Source organism: Zootoca vivipara, chromosome 5 (genome assembly GCF_965207765.1).
Source record: "Zootoca vivipara chromosome 5, rZooViv2.hap1.1, whole genome shotgun sequence".
NCBI lineage: Eukaryota > Metazoa > Chordata > Lepidosauria > Squamata > Lacertidae > Zootoca > Zootoca vivipara.
The window spans coordinates 23,118,974-23,140,169 of NC_142588.1; the positions used below are offsets into that span (position 1 = coordinate 23,118,974).

General features: G+C 43.8%; 1 protein-coding gene across 13 annotated transcripts in view; it reads right to left on the bottom strand.

Moving 5' to 3' along the window:
• Positions 1-21,196, bottom strand: part of FAM13C (family with sequence similarity 13 member C) — an 87,308-nt gene that overhangs the window by 32,623 nt on the left and 33,489 nt on the right. For 9 of the 13 annotated variants that reach the window (XM_088670218.1, XM_088670219.1, XM_088670222.1 and 6 more), the window contains 4 exons: positions 16,859-16,915; positions 14,426-14,606; positions 7,611-7,732; positions 6,264-6,327 (listed from right to left, as the gene is read on the bottom strand). In XM_088670218.1, coding sequence (XP_088526344.1) covers positions 6,264-6,327; positions 7,611-7,732; positions 14,426-14,500 — 261 coding nt within the window. In that variant the 5' untranslated portion in view covers positions 14,501-14,606; positions 16,859-16,915. The remainder of the gene's footprint in view (positions 1-6,263; positions 6,328-7,610; positions 7,733-14,425; positions 14,607-16,858; positions 16,916-21,196) is intronic. The other 4 variants (XM_088670224.1, XM_088670225.1, XM_060274964.2 and 1 more) reach the window with 2 other exon arrangements.

Genomic DNA, 21,196 nt, shown 5'->3' on the forward strand with positions numbered 1-21,196 from the left:
AGACCACACACCAAGCCTGTAAGAAATAAGCAGAGCTCTCAAAGTATACAGTCACACCTTGGAAGTCAAATGGAATCCGTTCCGGAAGTCTGTTTGACTTCCAAAACTTTCGGAAAACAAAGCACGGCTTCTGATTGGCTGCAGGAAGCTCCTGCAGCCAATTGGAAGCCGTGGAAGCCCCATCAGACTTTTGGTTTCCAAAAATAGTTCGCAAACTGGAACAGTCACTTTGGCGTTTGGGAGCCAAAACGTTCTAGAACTAGGCTGTTTGAAAACCAAGCTACGACTGTATCTGCAATTTGGGCTGCAATCCTAACCCCTTTTGCCTGAGAGTAAGCTCCTTTGAATTCAATGGGATTGACTTCCGAGCAGACATGGTTGGGACTGCACCCTTTACTCAGCTATCCAAGCCCCTTGCCAGACCTCCATCTATTCCATTTTTGAAATGACCACAGTTTCCAAGACACCTAACGGCTAGTTGTACACGAACCAACAAACGATACATCGGCAGCGTAGAAGAGGATGGACAAAGCAAAGCACAGCTCCAGGACTTTCCCCACACAAACAGCACTAGCAGTTATGTCACCCGTCAAAGAGCTGAGGGTAACTGACAGGCCCTCCTTGCTCTCGCAAGCGACTGAGTTGATAACAAGACCTTCAGCTTCTGACTTTTGTTGTGACAGATTAGCATAGAGGACGTCAGAGAATGAGGCATTTATTACTCTCTTGACTGCCAACAAATCCACAGAGATCAACAATGCTTTCAGATGCTCTTTGGGGGTGTGGGCTGCCAGGATGAGTGCTTATACTTCCAAATTTACCACTACATCCCTGGCCCTACATTCTCGGTGCAACTGCGTGAACTGACCCATCTGAATTATTTGTGCACTTGGCCTACAAAACTTGGACTGCTATCAATGGCTTAATGAGCTGCACCTTGTCTCCAGTCTAAGCCACTTCACATGATTCTTCTGTCTAGCAGACAGCTTATTTAGACTATAACATTTCTGGACTTCAACTACTGATCCCGGTAAACAACAGAAACCCAAACAGAAAGGCAGATCCAAATAAACCAGGGAGAGACTCCGCAGTATACTAAATTGCAAGTGGGCTCTTAAAGGCAACTCGTTCACTCAATGCAACGTCAGAATATGATTCACAAGCAGAACTGTGGCAGCAATCACGCTCTTTTCAAAGGCATCATTTTGACTTATATTTCATCCGAATCTCTTTGCTCCATTTAAGTGCATGCAAAGCAATATTGCAAGAGTCTGCAGAACTGGGTGCAGAAGCATCATTGTCAAGGCAGGATGTATTCTGCAATTATACCACCTAAGCACAGGATTTGTGCTGGGTACAGACGCAAGCAGTAAGAAATCATAAGCTTTCACTTCTTTTTTTAAAACGGATGTTTCCGGCCCTTAAGATAGCTTGAAAGTGGGTGGACGCTGCCTGGCAAAACACCAGATGTTAGCGAAGGGAGGAAAAATAAGACTTCAAGCTATTACAAGATGGATTTCAATACTCTTGGATAGTGCTTTGCCCCCATGAAGTATATAAACCAAGCAAGTGTGCTATTTTATTTTTAAAGAAGTGTTTCATTAATTCAATTTTGCATTCCATGCTTCTGTGCTCATAACCTAGACTACAACTTTATCCACTACTATTAAGCTACACATTACAACACATGCATAAAAGTGGAGTGTTTCTGAATTTCCTAACCACCCAGTTTTGCTGTTCCCTTAAAGAAATGTAAGAGATCTATGAAACTGCCCTTTCCCCACGATTTCTAAGGTTGATAACTGAACGTTTGTTTCGCATTTGCCGATTTATCACAAAATGAAATACATTTTTTATTTGGTGCTGAGAAATACCAACAAGCCCAGAATGCTGTGTGTGTTATACAAGATGCAGAACTATAAAGATTGTCTCGGCACTGAATTTAAGTTACCATGGTGCATGATTTGGATTTTTCTGCTCAAGCTCAATGTCTGGGGTAGGGGAAGTACTGTAGTGCCACAGCGACCTCTTTATTTAAAGCAGAGGCCTTTGAGGGTAGAGATGCACCTGCAGTCTATATACCCCAAACTCTTGAGCCCAAAGCTTCTCAAAGTATATCCCTGGTGGTCAACAAGCTCCATTTAGGTGCTCAATGGAAAGGTCTGGAACAGCTGAGGATATTTATACATGGCTCTGAACTTGATTTTTTTATGGTGGTGGTCAAAGTCAGACTATCAAACTAGCATTAAGGTCCTGGCCTAGGGCCAGTGATTTTCATAATACGGTGCTAGTGCATTCTACTAAGCATTCCTTTTTATAAAATGTACCAGTGGCCTGGTATGTAGCATGGCCTGGGAAGGGCACATACTTTTCATAATTCATACCTGGTTTGGTGTTAGTTATGAAGTCAGTGCTGAAGGGGAGTGTATTCCCCCCCCCCTCATTCGTTGCACTAGAGAGTACCTTTTTTAAAATATGAGTTACCTACGGTAATGCTTTTTGGGGGGGGGGACACAAAAGGTGGGGGGAAGGTGATGTGTCCTATGAAAAAGAAGTTTGAGAAGTGCTGCTTTGGCCCATAGTGGTCCTGCACCCACAACTGCATTACAGACAGGGCAAATCTAGAGCAGGGTTCTGTCGTGCCAGGTCACGCCTATTTTATTATGCAATGCTTGCCATAATGCTGAATCTGGTGCAAATATGCCTTTAGTCAACCTCCTTCATGCAAACCTTTTCTACAGCAAACCTCCTTCTACAGCAAACCTTTTTAGAACTAAAATATCCACCTGATGAAGTTAAACAACAGATCAACAGAGCCAGACAGATACCTAGAGAGAACCTGCTGCAAGACAGACCCAAAAAAGAAAATAACAGAACACCACTAGTCATCACATACAGCTCCCAAGCTAAAACAGTACAACGCATCATCAGAGATCTACAGCCTCTCCTGGACAATGACCGCTCCCTTTCTCAAGCTCTGGGAGGAAGACCTTTCATTGCCTACAGACAGCCACCCAATCTTAAACAACTCCTCACCCACAATAATACAACCACCAGACTTAACATGGACACTGGTACCAGAGCCTGCAATAAACCCAGATGCCAACTTTGCTGCCACATACACCCAGACAACACCATTACTGGCCCCAACAACATCCAACATACCATCTCAGGACTATTTAATTGCTCATCCTCTAACATTGTGTATGCCATCAAATGCCAACAGTGCCCTTCAGCTCTCTATATTGGACAAACAGGCCAAACCCTACGCCAAAGGATAAATGGACATAAATCTGACATCAGGAACCAGAAGACAGAAAAACCAGTAGGAGAACACTTCAATCTCCCAGGACATTCTATACAAGATCTCAAAGTAGCTGTCTTACTACAAAAGAATTTCAGAAATAGACTGGAAAGAGAAGTTGCTGAATTGCAACTTATCACCAAGCTCAAAACCATGGAGGGACCTGGTTTGAACAGAGATATCGGGTTCTTATCTCATTATACATGATAAGCGATCTTCAGCCATCTCAACCCTTGCTTTTTCATGCAAAACCATTTGCAGTCGTTTGCGGTCATCAACAGCTATCAGTCAGTCAATCACCCATTTCCACCACCCTTCTGAGTGATCCCCCCTCCCCATCCCCACCCCTCCCCACCCCTTCTCTACATAAGTGCCTGGAAACTTCCATTTCACTGTATCTGAAGAAGTGTGCATGCACACGAAAGCTCATACCAAAATAAAAACTTAGTTGGTCTTTAAGGTGCTACTGAAGGAATTTTTTTTTTTATTTTCCTTCATGATGGTTGTCTTACCCAGGGCAACAGTAGTACACTGTTATGGTCATCAGAGCATAAATTTGCTCAATTATATCCTCTTGGCCTAATACGTTTCCCACTGCCTGATCAAGTAGGCAACCTTATCATTATTATTTTTTAAAGCTTCTCAGATTTACTCTTCAGCAACACATTTTGAGCCTACTATTTTGCTAGTCACCAGTCTTGATTTTCTCTCATTATAGTTTTGCCTCTTTTGTTCTCCTACGCTCTGCTGTTATCAGTACATAACATCTGCACGTCCTCCCCTCAGCTTAACAAGGTCTCTCGTCTACCTTGAGCAATCTTCTCCTTGTACCTTTACAATGCTCTAAGCTTACAAATGCTTCTGATTTTCAAAGGAATCTCCGTTTTCAGAATAGAACCAAACCAGAACCATAAACAAGTTGTGGCAGCTCATTTATCTGCATGCGTGTCACAAGGTGGGTGGCACGGCACGCATGGTTTGTATGGTGCGTAATTTCACAAAAGGAGGCCATCCCAGGGCTAATTTTGAACCACATGTAATTCAAAACAGCACAAGGCCAACCAAGTTATAGGAGTGCAAAGAAGGGCTTGCCCACACCTCTCTTTGGCCGGCCACTTTTGCCTGGAGAAACCCATGGTTTACCACTGAATCGGACCAAATAGCAATTGGGTGTTTTACAGACTGCCATTTGTTCCAATTCAGTGGTAAAGAGTGGGACAAGCAGGACAATGCTCAGGTCCATATTTCTTGGCACAGGACAAGCGGAAGTATGGATGAGCCCAAAGTTTCTCCCCAATTTCTTCAAGGTAGCAGTGCCACCATCTCAACAGCTAACCAATTGCAGCACTTGCCACAAAGCTTTCTGCTTACTTGCTGAGCATAATACAGGACTGGCTCTCAAGAGTAAAAAGAGCATTCTACTAGCCAATTACCATGGATGTTCCTCTTTGTCCACAGTGACTGCCTGATGAGGAGGAAGTGGCTCTTTTTGACCCTCCCTTTACTGATCAGCCTTTGTAGCTGACAGACATATAAGCAGCACAAAGCAAAATAATTTGTATGGACACTGATCACTCGGCTAAAGGAGTAAGCAGCTATGATGCAAATCTCTGGAACGTTCCAATGCACATAAGAAAAGCAATGCTGTCAATGTTGGCCTTTACTCTTTAGTAAGTACACGTACATTCAGATCATAATGCAGAACTCCTGCCTCCTTTCAGGACCACTGCACGTACACCAGAATTAGTGTTTCGAAGCAAATGCCTTCAATAAAATCAGGCCGATTCATACATGCATGCACATCCCTTGCACTCTTTATTACTTGTCTGACAATGGAAGCATGAACCAAAGCTCACCGAAATCCAACCATCTGAACCGTTATCTGGGACCCAAACGCCTGGAAGTGTGGCTCTCCTTATACCAGCCTGCTCATGTCTTTGAGATCTTTGGAGGATGTTTTCCCCCACATGCCACCACCACTGGAGATGGCTTGCTATGTGGTGATGGGGAATAGAGTCTCGTTCTCCTGGCTTCCTAGAACCGCAAGCCACAGCCACCTACCAAGAGGGATGGGGCAGGGTGGGAAGAGTCTGGCACCAGTCACAGGAGTGTTGGATTAGCTCCACCACCACCTGTCGCACCACAACTAGCTGCCCATGCCTCATCCCTCTCCCTTCTTCCTCTCGGTAAGCAATAGTGGCCTGTGGTGTTGGGTAGCTAGGACAGCAGCAGACGGGTACCCACACTGCCCCACTGGTCGCTACTGCTTCTCTGTGGAGCACCCTCCTCTGATGCACATAACAAGCACTGACATTGTTACCATGTTGGCCCCAGGTTAATACTTATATTCCTTTGCCCAGGACTTTTAAGGTTTTCGTGCTGGTGAAGGTTTAGCCTTCCCTGCTATTTTTAAGCTGCCTTTGCTTGTTTTGATGGTGTATAGTATAAGGCTTTGTTGTCTCTTGTATACTTTGGTTGTTACTTTTTTATGTTCTGTACCCTGCCCTTTTATCTGTACAGGTGAAGGTTAAGTAATAATAAATAAATAAATGAGAGAGAGAGAGAGAGAGAGAGAGAGAGAGAGAGAGAGAGAGAGAGAGAGAGAGAGAGAGCTGCATTATACCAAGTAAGACTATTTGTCTAGCCCATTATTATCTAGATCAGGCATCCCCAAACTTCGGCCCTCCAGATGTTTTGGACTACAATTTCCAAATTGTAGGCCAAAACATCTGGAGGCCTGCAGTTTGGGGATGCCTGATCTAGATCATCTGAAAGCAGCTCTCCAGGATCTTGGGCAAAGGTGCTTCCCATCACTCATCTCTAACAGATTATCCTCAAGTCATAAAGGGATGAATGGGGGACATGCAAGTGCAAACCAGCCCTTTGTCTCTTGTCCTTGCTTAAGTAAAGATGCCCACAGCATCCTATAGCAGGCTTTTCAGGTCACTAATAAACTTACCTCACTGAAGTTCTGGAAATGTTCAGTGCCATCCTTTGGTGAAATGAATGCGCTCTGATCTGTCCTGCAACATGAAAATTGGGAGGGTAATTGTAGGTGCCACTTCGAAGTGTTTTAAAAGGCGGACTGCCCACCTCGAGAACAAGGACTGGGGCAAAATGGAGAGCCGGTTCAGCTTACACATGTATCTTTGTGTGTGCTTTCATGTGTCACAAAGCCACACACTGCAGGAGGAGAACCCACTGTGGCACTGTTAAGAATGCCACCTACTTTTCCTTTTTTTCTAAGGCGCAAACTAGACATGAACCACACACTCATGGCAATTAAGCGAGTGACTTTTTAGCATAAAAAGCACGCAGAGAGCTCCCCGTGGCATTCCCAATCCAGATCAGACCCCTGCTGCCTGCTGTCAGCACTGAGTGGAAAGTTTCCACTGACACCATTAGGAGGATTTCCCCACATTTCAAATAGCAGTTGTGGGGCCCTTGATCTAGACTGGTACCATAGCAAATGGATAAACCACCTTAATCTTCCTGTGTCAGGGTCCCAATCCAGATAGTAGGTCTTGTGTGTGCTAGTTAGACTAAGAAAGAAAAAGAAAGATTCACACAACTGGTACTTGTATGAATGGCACGGAGACCAATTTGAGCCTTAGAATGTCTTGAAAAATTTGAAACTCGGTCCAATTTGTCTTTGAAATAGTTATCACAATTTTGACAAGGTGGTGGAATCATGAGATAGTTATCCAAATAAGTATGAGATCAATTCCCACTTGAGCAAAAGCAGTTGTTTGTAATGGTTAGTAAGAACTCAAAGAACTGAGCAAAAATAACACATTTGTTTTTATTAGCAAACTGAGCAAAAAAATAACGCATTTGTTTTCATTAGCAAAGTGCCTATCAGTTGCACAGACTGTGCTTAATTTTACCACAGAAGCAAGGGCTTTCAATTAGCTTCTATGAGAGAAAATAATGAAGCATGATTTCAAGGTGCCTGAATTCAGGTTTTTAAACAAAGAACTTGGGTTACCTTAGCATAGAATTTCATCTTTCAGCTGTGTTTTTTCTTTTTCTAAAACCTTGTTTCCGAAGGGAGTAGACCTGCAAAATTTATGATCCGGCAGCCATGTATGGGTTAGCCCCCAGGGGGCTCAATAAATCGGTTTTTGCTGCCTGAGACTGGAAAAAAGTGTTAGGCACCCAGGGGAGCACCAACCATGGCTGGCTGGCAATGTCTGACTGAGTGGATAACAAGTTATGCCAGTTTGCAAACAGAGAAGTGCAGGTGTCCGCCCTGATTTAGAGTTAAACAGAAGTGAACAAGATTTGTTTACTTGGAAGAGAATACCTGGGTTGAAACTTGATGACGGTTTCCTGGTATCTGAATGCCACGTTCTCGGTGTAATCATTAGCCGGAGTTCCCGTTTTCCTCTGACAGTCAGAGAGCCACGGCAGTGCATTTCCCATCTCCTGCAATAAACAAACAAGAAAACAAATCGACAAATGCAATCCACTCAAGTAAACAGTGGCCGGACTGGTGTCAGCTGTCTATTTTGGGAGGTGTGGGGGGTGGGTGGGAAATGTAAGTATGTAAGGGGAGGAGAAATGTGGGGCCCAAGAAGGGACTGTACTAAACAACCTGATGCAAAGATTGTAATGGGGGGGGGGAGTCCCCAAGACACACCTGCATGCAGTATCAGTGCTATTATCGTAACTCTCTGTCACTTTCTCCTTTTAAAAGAGATTTTTTTCCAAAGCCACCCAGCTTCTGTTTCAGGCTACCTATATTGTAATGAATTGTTGTTGCTTTTTTTAACACTCTTCATCTTGAAGGAGTCCTTCCCACATTGACTCATCTGTTACAGAACCCTGTTATATGTGTAAAAATAAACATGAGAGGGTGCTGGACGTGAGCATACCTTAGATCAGAACCACCCCATCATTGACCTATATAGTTTCACAATGAAAGGGAAGGAGGACCAAAGAGGACAAGTGAATTTCTGAAAAGCTCGCCCACCATCACAGAGTTTCCAGCTCAGGAACTATCAGCTTTCCAATGAACCTCTAAGTTCCTCAGCGCAGTTTGAAAACCATTTTTGTGGTGCACCAAGGGTTTCTGGTGGTAGAGATAACGTTTCTGTCCATAATGGGTTGCTTTAATGCCATAGAGAAGCAAGGGCAGGCAGGAGATTGCCCAGCTACCACTGGTTGGCCTATAGCTTGGCTGGTGACTGAAGAAGCAGGAGCTTAAGGGGAAGAGGACAGCAAGGGACGCAAGCAGCCTAGGAAGAAGAGTTGGAAGGGGGAATCCAGAGGTCATCAACGTAACTCCAAAGTTGAAGCCCAAAGGAGACCGAGACTTTTATGTTCACTGTGTTCAATTAGGTTAAATATCAGCACTTTTTGAGTCAGGGTCAAAATTTCCCGCTCAATACTAAATCTCAATGAGGTGATAAAAACCCATGTCTGGGCTGCAGCATTTCACAACGCAGGTGACTGAATGCTTTCTTGCTCTCTTGCTGTCACAGAGACATCCACTTATTTATACAGAGAAAATCAGCTCTCAAGAAAACAGGCAGCTCTGGCCTCACCCTGTATGCTAGATTTCTATGTGCAGGGATTATTGTTGTTGTTGTTGTTTTTATTATTGCTGTTGTTATCTATTGTTATTATTAACCATGGTTACTTTTGTTATTATCTACTATTCTAATTGTTTGTTTGCTTGTTTGCTTGCTTGTTTATTACCGGTATTATGGGAGCATATGATCATGTGAGCTCCACTTCTATTCCATGCCCTCCAAAATTTCTCCAATGAAAAAAAAGGACGTCCTAAGGAAAAGCGGGACATTCCAGGATAACACCAGAAACTGGTTCGGCTTCTGTAAATCCAGGTCTGTCGCTGGAAAATGGGGACGCTTTGAGGGTCTGCCAGTGATAACGAAGCCTCTGACTTTCTGAGGCAGCACACAAAGGGAACAGCCTCATGGCAAGGCCTCTTAGAAACACACTGTCAGAAAACAAGATACTGCAAAATTATTTTGTGGATCTTACAAACACACACCCATGAGGTATGGAGAAACCATAGATCACAGCAGTTTTCTTTTCTTCACGAGCCAGGATTTGTTTGATCAGAGACCAGATCTTAACGCTCGATTGCTTCCCATTGTGTATTTTTCTTTTAATTCAGGAGAACATATTTTATTGTCGTAGACAGGAAATTAGCTAGAGATAGTTGTTGTGCTTAGAGGCTGGGAGCCAGTACAGCCCAAGTCTAACCATAAGGATTAAGAAAGGAGACCTCCCAAGACTCTATTTCTGGAGGGAGGTTGTCGTCCCCACCATAGCCATTCATATGACATGTGGTCATTTCTCAGGGACTCCTGCATCTCAGGCCTACCACACCAAGCAACATACACAGAAGCAGTCCTCACAGGCCCGTCTTAGCCATAGAGGCTAGTGGCGCGGGGAACCACAGCACTGGGCACTGGAGGGCGCCAGGGAAGAGGTGCAGGGGCCACAGCTCAGTAGGGGCGGCAGCCTGCCCGCCGCCAGGGGGAAGGCAGGAGGAGGTGATCGGTGGCAGAGAGCCGGGCGCACAGCGATCAGCCCTCCATCCCTCTCTCCCTCCACCCGTCCCTCTCCAGCTGGTTTGCGTGCCCCGCCCGGGAGGTGGGCGTGATCCCCGGCGGCCGCCCCTCCTCTCAGCGCTGCAATTGGTGGCTGGAGTGCTTCTCCAGCCTACCACAGCAGCCAGCCAGCTCCCTCAGGGGTCGCCCTGCCACTTTGCGGCGGAGGGTGGGGAGCGCGGAGGCGAACCAGCACAAAGCGGCAGCTGCGGAGGAGAGCAGCGGCGGAGAGAGCCCCTCTGCCTTTCCCCACAGCCCCGTGCCTGCAGCTACTGCTGCTGCTGCCTCCTCCTCCCCCTCCCAACCGCCATCTTCCAGCCCCTGAGGCTGCGGCGGCTTCTATCTTTCCCTCCCTCCCCAACGGCGCCCTCCGTCCCAGGCTAAATTTTGGGATGGGAGGGGACGCCGGAGGGACCTTTGCGCCCTCCGCCCCAGGCTAAATTTTGGGAAGGGAGGGGACGCCGGAGGGACCTTTGCGCCATGGCGCTGGATGTGGTTAAGACGGGCCTGGGCCCTCAGGTTGCGGAAACCTCGGGATCCTACCGGACCTCTGGAATGGATCCCGTCCACAACTAGAGGTACCACTGTATTTAAATGGTCCTTCACATGATCAGCTTCTGTGGTGTTCTACACAGCAGCCAACAGACAAGTCCCTGCCCTGAGGTGCTTACACTGCAAACTGCCAAATTCACTGACCCAGACAAAATAAATTGTGAAGCACATCAAAGTTGCAACGATCTTTGTTCCTGAGCTCACATTCACGTCAAATCGATTGTACTTCAGCCTGCAACGGTTCCCACTTAAAAGGGTTTAACACTGCATGCCAAATAGCATGCCCTTGAAATAAAGAGGTGAGCGCTTGGCTTTCACCCCTTCGTCCATAGCTGATCTTTTATTTGTCAGGCTGAAAGTGTTAATCAATATGATTAATCAATGGAATTGCTTGGTTAACGTGGAAGCTGCAGATCAACCATTGCTCCCAGGGACATGCTAGCATAGCTGCTTCATGGGGTTTTGTGCATCCCTTAATTCCTCCAGTATTAAAAAATTCTATAGTTGAAGTCCAGGGCTGAAGGAAATCAAATGCACTGATTGACACAATCCAGATATTATATTATGCACACACACACTGCATTCATCCAATGAATAATGGAGCGGTATGACTGGGAATAGACTTTATTATTTTATATAGTTATGGTCTGTGTCGACCACAGCAAACTATGGCAAGTTCTTAAAGAAATGGGAGTACCTGATCACCTCATCTGTCTCCTGAGAAATCTCTATGTGGGACAAGAAGCTACAGTTAGAACTGGATATAGAACAACTGATTGGTTCAAAATTGGGAAAGAAGTACGACAAGGTTGTATATTGTCTCCCTGCTTATTTAACTTATATGCAGAATTCATCATGCGAAAGGCTGGACTAGATGAATCCCAAACCGGAATTAAGATTGCCGGAAGAAATATCAACAACCTCAGATATGCAGATGACACAACCTTGATGCCAGAAAGTGAGGAGGAATTAAAGAACCCTTTAATGAGGGTGAAAGAGGAGAGCGCAAAATATGGTCTGAAGCTCAACATCAAAAAAAACCAAGATCATGGCCACTGGTCCCATCACCTCCTGGCAAATAGAAGGGGAAGAAAGGCACTCGCCTGGTGCCTTAGTTACAAATCTTTAGGCACCAGGAAAAAACATTCCTCTTTAACCAGGCATTTAGCTGGCTGACATCTAATGCCGTTTTAAATGTGCTGTGGAAGCAGGTATTATTGGGTTATTTTTGTTTTCGTTTTTATTATGCATTTTGTGCTTTTTATATTGTAATGTGTTGTAAACCACCCTGAGATCTACAGGTATAGGGCATTATACAAATTTAATAAACAAAATAATAATAATTTTTACCCTGTTCCTTGGTTGTGTTTACACAACCTGCATTTCTACCCCACTGTCTGCTTTCGCCATTGGAGAAAACATGGCATTGACATGGGCAGGAAAGTTTCATGAATTTGTATGGTCTTTCAGACTTTCCAAACCTCCTTATAGTGAGGTTACCTGTCCTATCCTTAATCCTCCGATTTACAGAGCAATCCCTTACACATCTACTCAGAAGTAAGTCTCACTGAGCTCGGTGGGGCTTGCCCCCAAGTAAGTGGGAATAGAACTGCAGCCTCATATGCTTAAAAACATATCGTTAATGTTGAGTTGTTCAGGGTCTGGAAGCCACCACGCACCTGGTTTGAATCAAACTATGTACTGGCATATTCTTTCAAACAGAGGTTCTTAGCATCTTCTCCTTTGAAGATTTGTACTTTCTTAGTGCTCCATCCTAGCAATTAGGACAAAAATTAACAAATTCTGTTTTGCTCTCCTTTTTAAACCAAGGGGTTTAGTATCATTTTAGGAGTTCATCTCTGTGCCAATTAAGGATCTAAGAGTGAATCATTTCATTATACATATTTATATCCATGCATATGATACATGTGCAATTGGAGGATGATACACATTGCCTTCTAACACCTCAGTTTCATCCTACAAATTCCATGGTTGCTTTTCATCCAGCAGACTTCAAATAGAAACACTGTCGTCGTAAGTGAATCCATGCAGACATAGGGTTTTTTAAGAGCACATTTAAGGGATCTATGAACAAAAGGAGCCTGCACAAAAAGGAGATCCATCTGAAGTGAGAGTCTGTACAAAGGAAACTGATCAAGCTAATAGAATATTTTGCTGGTTTTGATTAGCTACTAATTCATTGGCTTTTTTTATCTGCTCTGGTTTTGTTATATTTTATCATGCTTGTTTTCTTTCTCTGTTTCATTTTTGCTAGCCGCCCTGGACAGGTTTTGCTTGTGGAAAGGCGATATATAAATTTAATTAATAAATAAAAACATGTAGGATTGCTATTGCAGATCAAGCATAATAGGTAGTGCGTACTCTGTGCTGGAGAAATCCTATCTCAGTTCCATGAAAATATATTGTAGCATTTGCCATTAACGACTATACTAATTTGAATCATTAAAAAGAATAGAGAACATCAACTCCGGTGAAGAGCTGGGTTTTCAATCTAGCACCATGACAAAATATCGTGAAGGTACAATGCGTTTAAGAACATAAGAACAGATGAAAGGTTAATGTCTTCCAACAGCCTATTGTCACAATGGCCAACCAAGTGAGAAGCCTACAAGCAACCCACAAAGCACAACAGCACTCTCCATAGCATAGCAAACTACCGGTAGATGTAGAACACACACATGCCAATTGCCAAACCTCCCAGACCATGAAGGGCTAAAGAAAAACCTCAGATTCACAATTCTAGCTTCACCAGCTTGAGGCATGTTAAGGCATTGCCAGCAACCCCACAAGCTCAGGGCTTCATCCGATCCCATCACTCCGTCGTCAAATGCAGGAGAAATCCTAGTTTGACATAAAGGTCCCATAAATGAGTACAAACAATTCACACAAACACACACACACACACACCCAAAAATGGCACCCAATGTATCCACCAAAGGGCCACCATCCTAACTTGAATGCTTTGCACTGCTATTGGTAGTAATGACAGTGGAAATATTACGCAGCTCAATCCAACTCATGTTACTTGAAAATTCATTGAGTTCCATGAGAGTTGCTCCCTGGTAGGTGTGCACGGGATTGCCCAATCACAGAGATTTGGGGAGGGGGAGATGGGGCTCAATATCCCTGGGGAAGAGAGGAGCAAAATCTGGGTATCTGCAGGATTGGGCCACAGACAATTAGGTGGTCGGGAAAAGACACCGAACTAAGGATCAAGGGCGGCCAAGGGACAGTTCCAGGCAGACTTTAGTAAGCGAAGTCAGACCAGGTGAGGGACAGCGGAGTCTGAGACAGGGCAGCCATTTGCATTACCAAAAAAGAGGATCAAGGAGACAGCTTATTTGCATCAAATTTGTGTGTGTGCTAATTTGCACGTGTGCATGCGAATTTAGAAATGAATAATATAATTTCAATGGTGGGGGGGGTGCCTGTGGCCTGTGTGCCTGCTCAGTCTGATATCCAAGTGCTAAATTTCAATGAGCAACTTCTCCAAGCTGGACTTGGATAAGACTTTGAACTTTGCCTTTCACCTGGCCTTCAGGGGGACAACTGCCCTCTATAAAGTAGGACACATGTCCACTGTAGATGCACATCGCCCAATCTATGGCACAGACAAACCTGCTAAGAGGAAGGGGAAATATTATAGGGAGACAAAAAAGGGCTGTGACCAATCACACAGCTGGGAAGCCTAGAGCAAGGCAGGACCAGTAAAGCTACATGGGCTGAGCTGGGCTGGGCTATTTTGTTGCACATTCTGTAGAGGTGCAGCGACTCCAGTCTATCTCCCAGAAGATCTGTGGGTTGAGCTGAAATGTGGCTGGTGGCCCTATCGCTTACGTACACGACCCTGATCACCAGTGGAAGCCAGTTGCCCAAATGATTAAAAATGCCGCCGCTTTGCATTTAAACGGCATTTCTTCTATTGTCATACAGTTATAGCGCAAATAGGAGAGCTTATTATTACCTGACTTTCTTCACGGTTTTTCCCATTTTCTGGTTTTGAAATAGATGTGGGCTTTCTGGATTTTAAGTTCCCCATTCCAACCCTCAATGTGCCATCACAGGGTGTCTGGGTATCTTGGAACACTGCCTGGTTTTCCTCTAAGACTATAGCTTTGTCTGGGTGGTTTTCCTTGTTTTCATCTCTAGAAGAAAATAAAAGCAAATTTTAAAAGGCACCGTGACGGGTGAGCAAGAAATGTAATGCTCAAGACATCATGCTCACAATTTATTTTTAGATTACTTTTGTTTAGCCCTCCCCCCCTTCCCCCCCTTTCCTCCTATTTAATTAACATTCCAGGACAGAGCTACGTACAAATGTAACATTTTTAAAACTACAAAAAATATCTCTGAAAAGTGAGGTGGCTGCGTTTGCCTAATCAGGCCATACCTCAGGCCTCTACAACTTTGTTGTTGTTTAGTCGTGTCCGACTCTTCGTGACCCCATGGACCATAGCACGCCAGGCAGTCCTGTCTAGCACTGCCTCCCACAATTTGGTCAAACTCATGTTCGTAGCTTCGAGAACATCTTCTACAACTTTAGAAGATGCTTTATACCAGGTTGTTCCTATGTTGGGATAGCTCAGTTGATAAAGCCTGAGACTCTTAATCTCGGGGTCGTGGATTCGAGCCCCACATTGGGCAAAAGATTCCTGTATTGCAGAGGGTTGGGCTAGATGACCCTCATGGTCCCTTCTGACTCTACAATTCTATATTTCTGTGTTATATCTAACGGCTCATGCATGTGGTCCAGTACTACTGTCTTTCCAGGGTCTTAGGCAGACGGCCTCCTCCATCACTTGCTGTTAGAGCCTTTTAGCTGGAGATACTAGGGAGTGAATCTGTGGCCTTTGCATTTCAAGCATATACTTCAGCTGTGCTGCTTTTAACTTAGGCATGAGCAACTTGGGCTTTCCCTTTCCTTTTTGTGAAGGGACAATCTGTCCGGAGCCACATGTGAACTGTTAGTGGGGTCACCCTTCTCTCTCACTGGCTTTCTGCCAACCCCTGCCAACCCCTTCTCCATCTCCCCTCCTCACTTAGCAGGCTACTGGGGGAAATGTCTGAACTGACAGTGGTGGACTTTGGGCTCTCAAATTTCTGTGGCACCCTGTGTGACACTAAACTTTGCCCCACCCCACCCCCACTTCTTGTGCTCCATTATATGACATTGTTGTGGCTCCCAATGTAACCGCACTGGCCATGCTACCCTAAAACTGCCTCTGGAACTGATCACAAAGAGAGGACTTTAGAAACGAAGCTGGGGGTCGCAAATAATTAGAGTAAGGGCCACACATGGTTCTATGGCCTCAGGCTGCTAACCACAGCACACTAAACATGTAGTGTAGCGTGTCCCACCAAATACGTGATAAATCTCTTGGTTTTGTCATCTGCCTGAGACTACAAAAGAAGAGGTTTTCTCAAGACCTAGCAGGCCCCAAGACTTGACCAGCTTTTGCTTAATGGGAGATAAACTGTACAGATATTTACAAAACTTATATACCACTACCAGTGCTTTTTTTCTGGGGGGGATGCAGAGGTACGCATACCCCTAAACATTTTGTGAATCTCTGTACTTTTGTCCATTTACTGTATTTATTTTTCCCAATTTGAACTATGAAATGGTGATTTTCTTGAGTCAAAATGAGAGTACCCCTAAACATTTTTAAGGGGGGGGAGCACAGACCACTACTATTTCACGTCGTCTTCCATGGGGCCCCTAAACAGTCTCCCATCCCAGCAATTGACAAGGATAAGACCTTCTCAGCATTAACAGTTTAACATCACGTGTCCTTGAGCCATTTTCAGGGAAATACTGGATAATTCCAAAAGAACTTCCTGCAAGAATTTGTGAACCTGGCAAGCATAGCCTGCCCTCACAAATACCTTTCTCTCACATCTAATTCTACTTTCATAAAAAAAATCTGAAAGTAATATTGTGCCTCTCTCTTTTCTACCCAGTATTATCTGTTAACTCCCAAAGTAATGACCCTTCATTTGCAGAAGTTTTTACTAATGACATACGAAACTAAACTCAGAGATTTCCCAAGTTCTAGGCAAAGTTTTATTATCTCCTGAAATTCCTCAGTGTATTTCTGGTCCAAGCTAAAATCTGAAAATTTGCCTCACATTGTGCAGCATTTAGTGGATAATAATGGGTTGAGGTAAGGGGGTATTGAATCCAGTATTTATCATAAAGTTTATCACCTTTGTTGCCCTAGCTTTATAGAATTATGTTTAGGTCTCCAGTCAGCTATGGAGTTGCTCTCTGGTAATAATTTATGCTTTGTTTGCAATTCCTAAGAAAGTAGTTCTTGAAAAATCTCTAAGATAAATTTTTAAAAGAGATCTGCTTGCTACATTTTATTTCCTTTTATAAAACACAATTGCAAGATACCTGTGAAGGGAACTGGCTGTTTGGTCTTCATGTACAGACTCTGTATCCTCGCCACACCTTGAAAATGGATATAAAATAATTATTGAGTTTTTTTCTACTTGGGTCTTTTTCAAGTAGCTAATATGTTCATTCTTAGGTCATAATCAATCAGTCTTTATTGCGGTCAAAGACCAGACAGGTTAGGTCACAAACGCTGTTCTGATAAATACAGTTGCTGGTTTTCATATGCTCTAAATAAAGCCTGTATAAAACAATCACACCGATTTCATCCTATGCCAGCACTCCTTACCCAAAGGAGGACTGTAAGAAGTTCCAGCACCTAATCCTATGCCTCTCAGGAGGGAGTTACTTCAGCTTTGTGCTGTACAAACCCACTGCTATCGTGAAACTTCCATCCAACCTAGCAAGCATGGCCAATGGCTAGGGATAATGGGAGCTGTCATTCAGAAACATCTGGAGACCCAAAGGTTCCTCGCATCTGGTCTACGGAGTCTGGGATTGGCCCAGTCCTGTAGGAACTTTTCATGTGGAAACCCAAAAGAAAACCATGGCAAATGCGCAAGAACACAAAAATGCATAACTAACTTTCACTTCAGCATTCTCATGCCTGCCTAGTAGACATTTCCACTGAGTTAGAAGCAATGGCAGCCCACCATCACCCCCAGCCCAAATTTTTAAGGGCTAGATGCAATTAGTCGGTCATGATGGGAAGTTGCTCTGCACATTCTCAGATGCTTTATTATTGTAACCCTGGCCTTCTGGAAGTCCCATTTATATTCGAACAGGAAAAGGCCATACTGGATGCCACAGCAAATTTCTCTGATTCAAAAAACGGCATTAATAATGTTTAATACCAATAAGGAATACTTCCAGTGTGGTTTTGAATGAACTAAAAATAAAGTAGATGGAGAGAGTTTTCAGAACTACTTCAATTTAAAAACCTGACAGTTAGAAAGGTCTCTGAAACTAAACATCCCCAGAATCCTATGGGAGAAATACAAGATGAATATTTAACACGAGCAACAGCGCCAGCAAAATAAGGACATTCCTTTGTGCAGTCCTAGTAGAAGGAGGCAGTAAAGCATATCGAAGGTTTCCGTGGCTATCAGTTTAAATCAACCTGTCTCCGCTGGATTGCTAAGTCCGCACAAATGCTGCACTTTCTCTCTCTCTCTTGCATTTATATTTCACAATTATTTTGCATTTATATTTCCAGTTTGCTGTCAGTGAAGTAGGGCCTATTCCTGATTTGAGAAACAGTCTGCAATGTGGTTGACCCCTCCACTATTTACAGCATCTGCCTTCTTTGGCACAATGATGGTATTTATACTCCGCGAAGAGCTTGATATACCCAACTCTCTGTCTCTCCAGAAGTTGCTACTGTTAGCTGTTTATGAGGAGGTACTCACTCAACTTCATATCACCCCAAAACTATTCTGCCCCCCCTTTTCTGTTATTGGAACAATTATTTAAGATACATTAACACCGTATGGAGTCATGGAATGCCCAACATATAAATAACAAAAGAATTACATGTTTGAGGGGTTTTATGTTTGTTTTTTTTACAGGGGAAGCAACAGAGGGCAGAAGGGCACATGGTAGAAATTTATAAGATTATGCGTAGCATGGAGAAAGTGTCTCATAAGAAAAGAACCCAGGAACATCCTATTAAACTTATTAGCAGGAGATCTGGGACAGATAAAAAGAAGTATACCTTTACACAGAACATCATTAATTTATGCAATTTGCTGTCGCATCAGACCTGATGGCAGCCAGTAGCTTAGATGGCTTTCAAATGGGGATTAGACAAATTCATTGACAATAAATTTCTAAATGGTTGCCAATCATTGAGGGGGAGCACATAGAACCACAATGTTCAGTGCCAGCACATCCACTAGGAAACAACAGCAGTAGCAGGCAATTTCCTTCATGCACAGCTTGTGGGCTTCCCCAGGGCCCCCGGTTGGCCACTGTGAGAAAGAGGATGTTGGACTAGATAGAGCCTTTGAGCTGGTCTGTCTGGGCTCTCCTTATGTTCTTACATGATCCAGGACACCCTTTTATTACTAGAAATTACATGAGGCGTATTCCAAAATTCCAGGTGTTTTCCACCTGGAAAATGAAATGCAGCAAATTCGTGGCCCAAGACACCCCACTGGTAGACAATTCTATTATCTAACCATCAATGCTAAGGATATGACATTTGGTTCATATGGTAGGGGCCAGTAGAAAGCAAGCAAAACTACATCTCAATGTGGGCTGTGAGACTTTTCATTTGTTTGAATTAGAATTGGAAACATATTTGAGGATGCCTCCATTCAATTCCCCTCCCTTTGATTTTCTGTGTCATCACCGCCAACCTCATCCAATAGTCAGTTTGCATTTTGGTAGCACTGAGCATGCTCAGTCTTCATGGGACTATTTGGGAGGGTGAATTCTAAATATTTGGTTGTAATTTGGCAAACTTCAAGGCTATCAGTGGTGGCGGCTGTTTTGGCTGCTTAAGTGACCTTCAAATCAGAAAACAGGGGGCACTCAGCCGTAGTCAGAAATATGTATTTAGAAGCCCAGATAGCTCAGTCAGTAGATCGTGAGACTCTTAATCTCAGGGTTGTGGGTTTGAGCCCCATGTTGGGCTCAATTCTATTGATTTAAGATTGCAGTATGCAAACCATGTGAACCACTGTGTGTGAATCACATGTAAGCCAACCTGATAGAAAATAACCAGTTTGATCCAAAAAACTGAAAAAGCCACAAAGATACGAACCGACCAACCAGAGTCAATTTTTTAAAAAAATGTTGCTGAGTAAAAAGCCTTCCCTTGGGCCTTGCCATTATGAAGCCTAGTAATTAATTTTCTGCTTTCTTCGTCCAGTACCGGAGCCCAGATTGCATTATGAGGTAGATCGATATAAATATTATCATTAGCTACACATGCATATATCCTTTTGGTCACATCAGCTGTTGGGCCAGGGCTTGGTATATAGCAATGCAAGCTTTCTGTCCCTATGGAAATATAGCTTTTTCTCACAGGAAGACAAACATTGCCTGGCTCCGACAGACCCACTGCTGGTTCCACTCCTTGAGGAACATAGATTTATACTTAAAGATAGATCGATTTTTACTCAATATGTCTGCACATGCCCAGTTTACTGTTGTATATCAGTGTTGGCAGTCAAAGAATGCTTAAGGCGGTGACTACAGCTTGTGGCTCCCTTGGCACCACTTGGCCTCTTAATGCCGAATCTGAGCAACATTACAAACAGGGATTCAAACACAGAGTGTCCCCTGCTCTGTGCTTGTCACTTCCTCCTCTCACTGAAGCCTTACACCAGCAAAAAATAATAATAATCAGTTGCTCTGGGAGCAAAGCGGGTCATCAGGTATCGCCAACAAGAGGCAGCACTCTTGTTATTCTGCCCATGAGAAGCTCACTAAAAACAACCTCCCTGATTAGCTCTCTACCACAGCTCTAACGTTTTTATTTTATTTCATTTAAACAATTTATACACTACTTAACTACAATAGTTTTAAGCAGTTTACAAAGACACAATACAAAAAATAAAAAATCGGTTCAAACTATAAAATCAAACTTTCAACAAAAATGCCTTGTTAAAATTAAAAAGAAGTCTTCAGTAGGTGCCTGAGGCTCAGTAGAGATGGGGCTTGTCTGAGCTCAACTGGAAGGGAAAGCCATAAAATTGGGCCCACAATACTAAACACATATCTCCTGGTGGATATGAGCTGAGCATACAATCCATAGGGGGGCCACAAACTGTTACTCCCCCAAAGACCTCAGTGAATGGGTAGTCCTTGAGGTATTCTGGGTCCAAATCATTAAGGGCCTTGTAAATTAATACAAGAACCTCGAACGCGGCTCAGTAGTGTATAGACACCCTCTGCAGACTTTGGAGCACTAGGTTAATAGCACCAGACTATAGTCTGTCCTCGGCAACAGTCTGGTCACAGCGTTTTGCTTGGAAGTCTTTTATCAAACAGATTGCTATCATCATGCAGCTGATGGTGACTCACATGGGAACTCTGAGCGTGCTGCTGATCATCACCCTTCTAGGAATATTACATATTTATATACATTGCAGCTGGGAATGTAGCAAACGCACCACGGCATTGCTGTGATCTGAGGCATCCCCAAGCGTAGCATGTGCTGAGTTCTAAGTGACCTTAGGTGTAAAAAAAGGGGGAACAGCTTTTGCAATAGTAGTAGGGTAGCAGGTATTGGCTTTCCAACAGAATTTTTGTACATGCATTTCTGCTGCAGTAGAGAGAAGACCTAATAGTATCAGGAGACTGGTATCTACGTAGCAAGGGATACCAGCA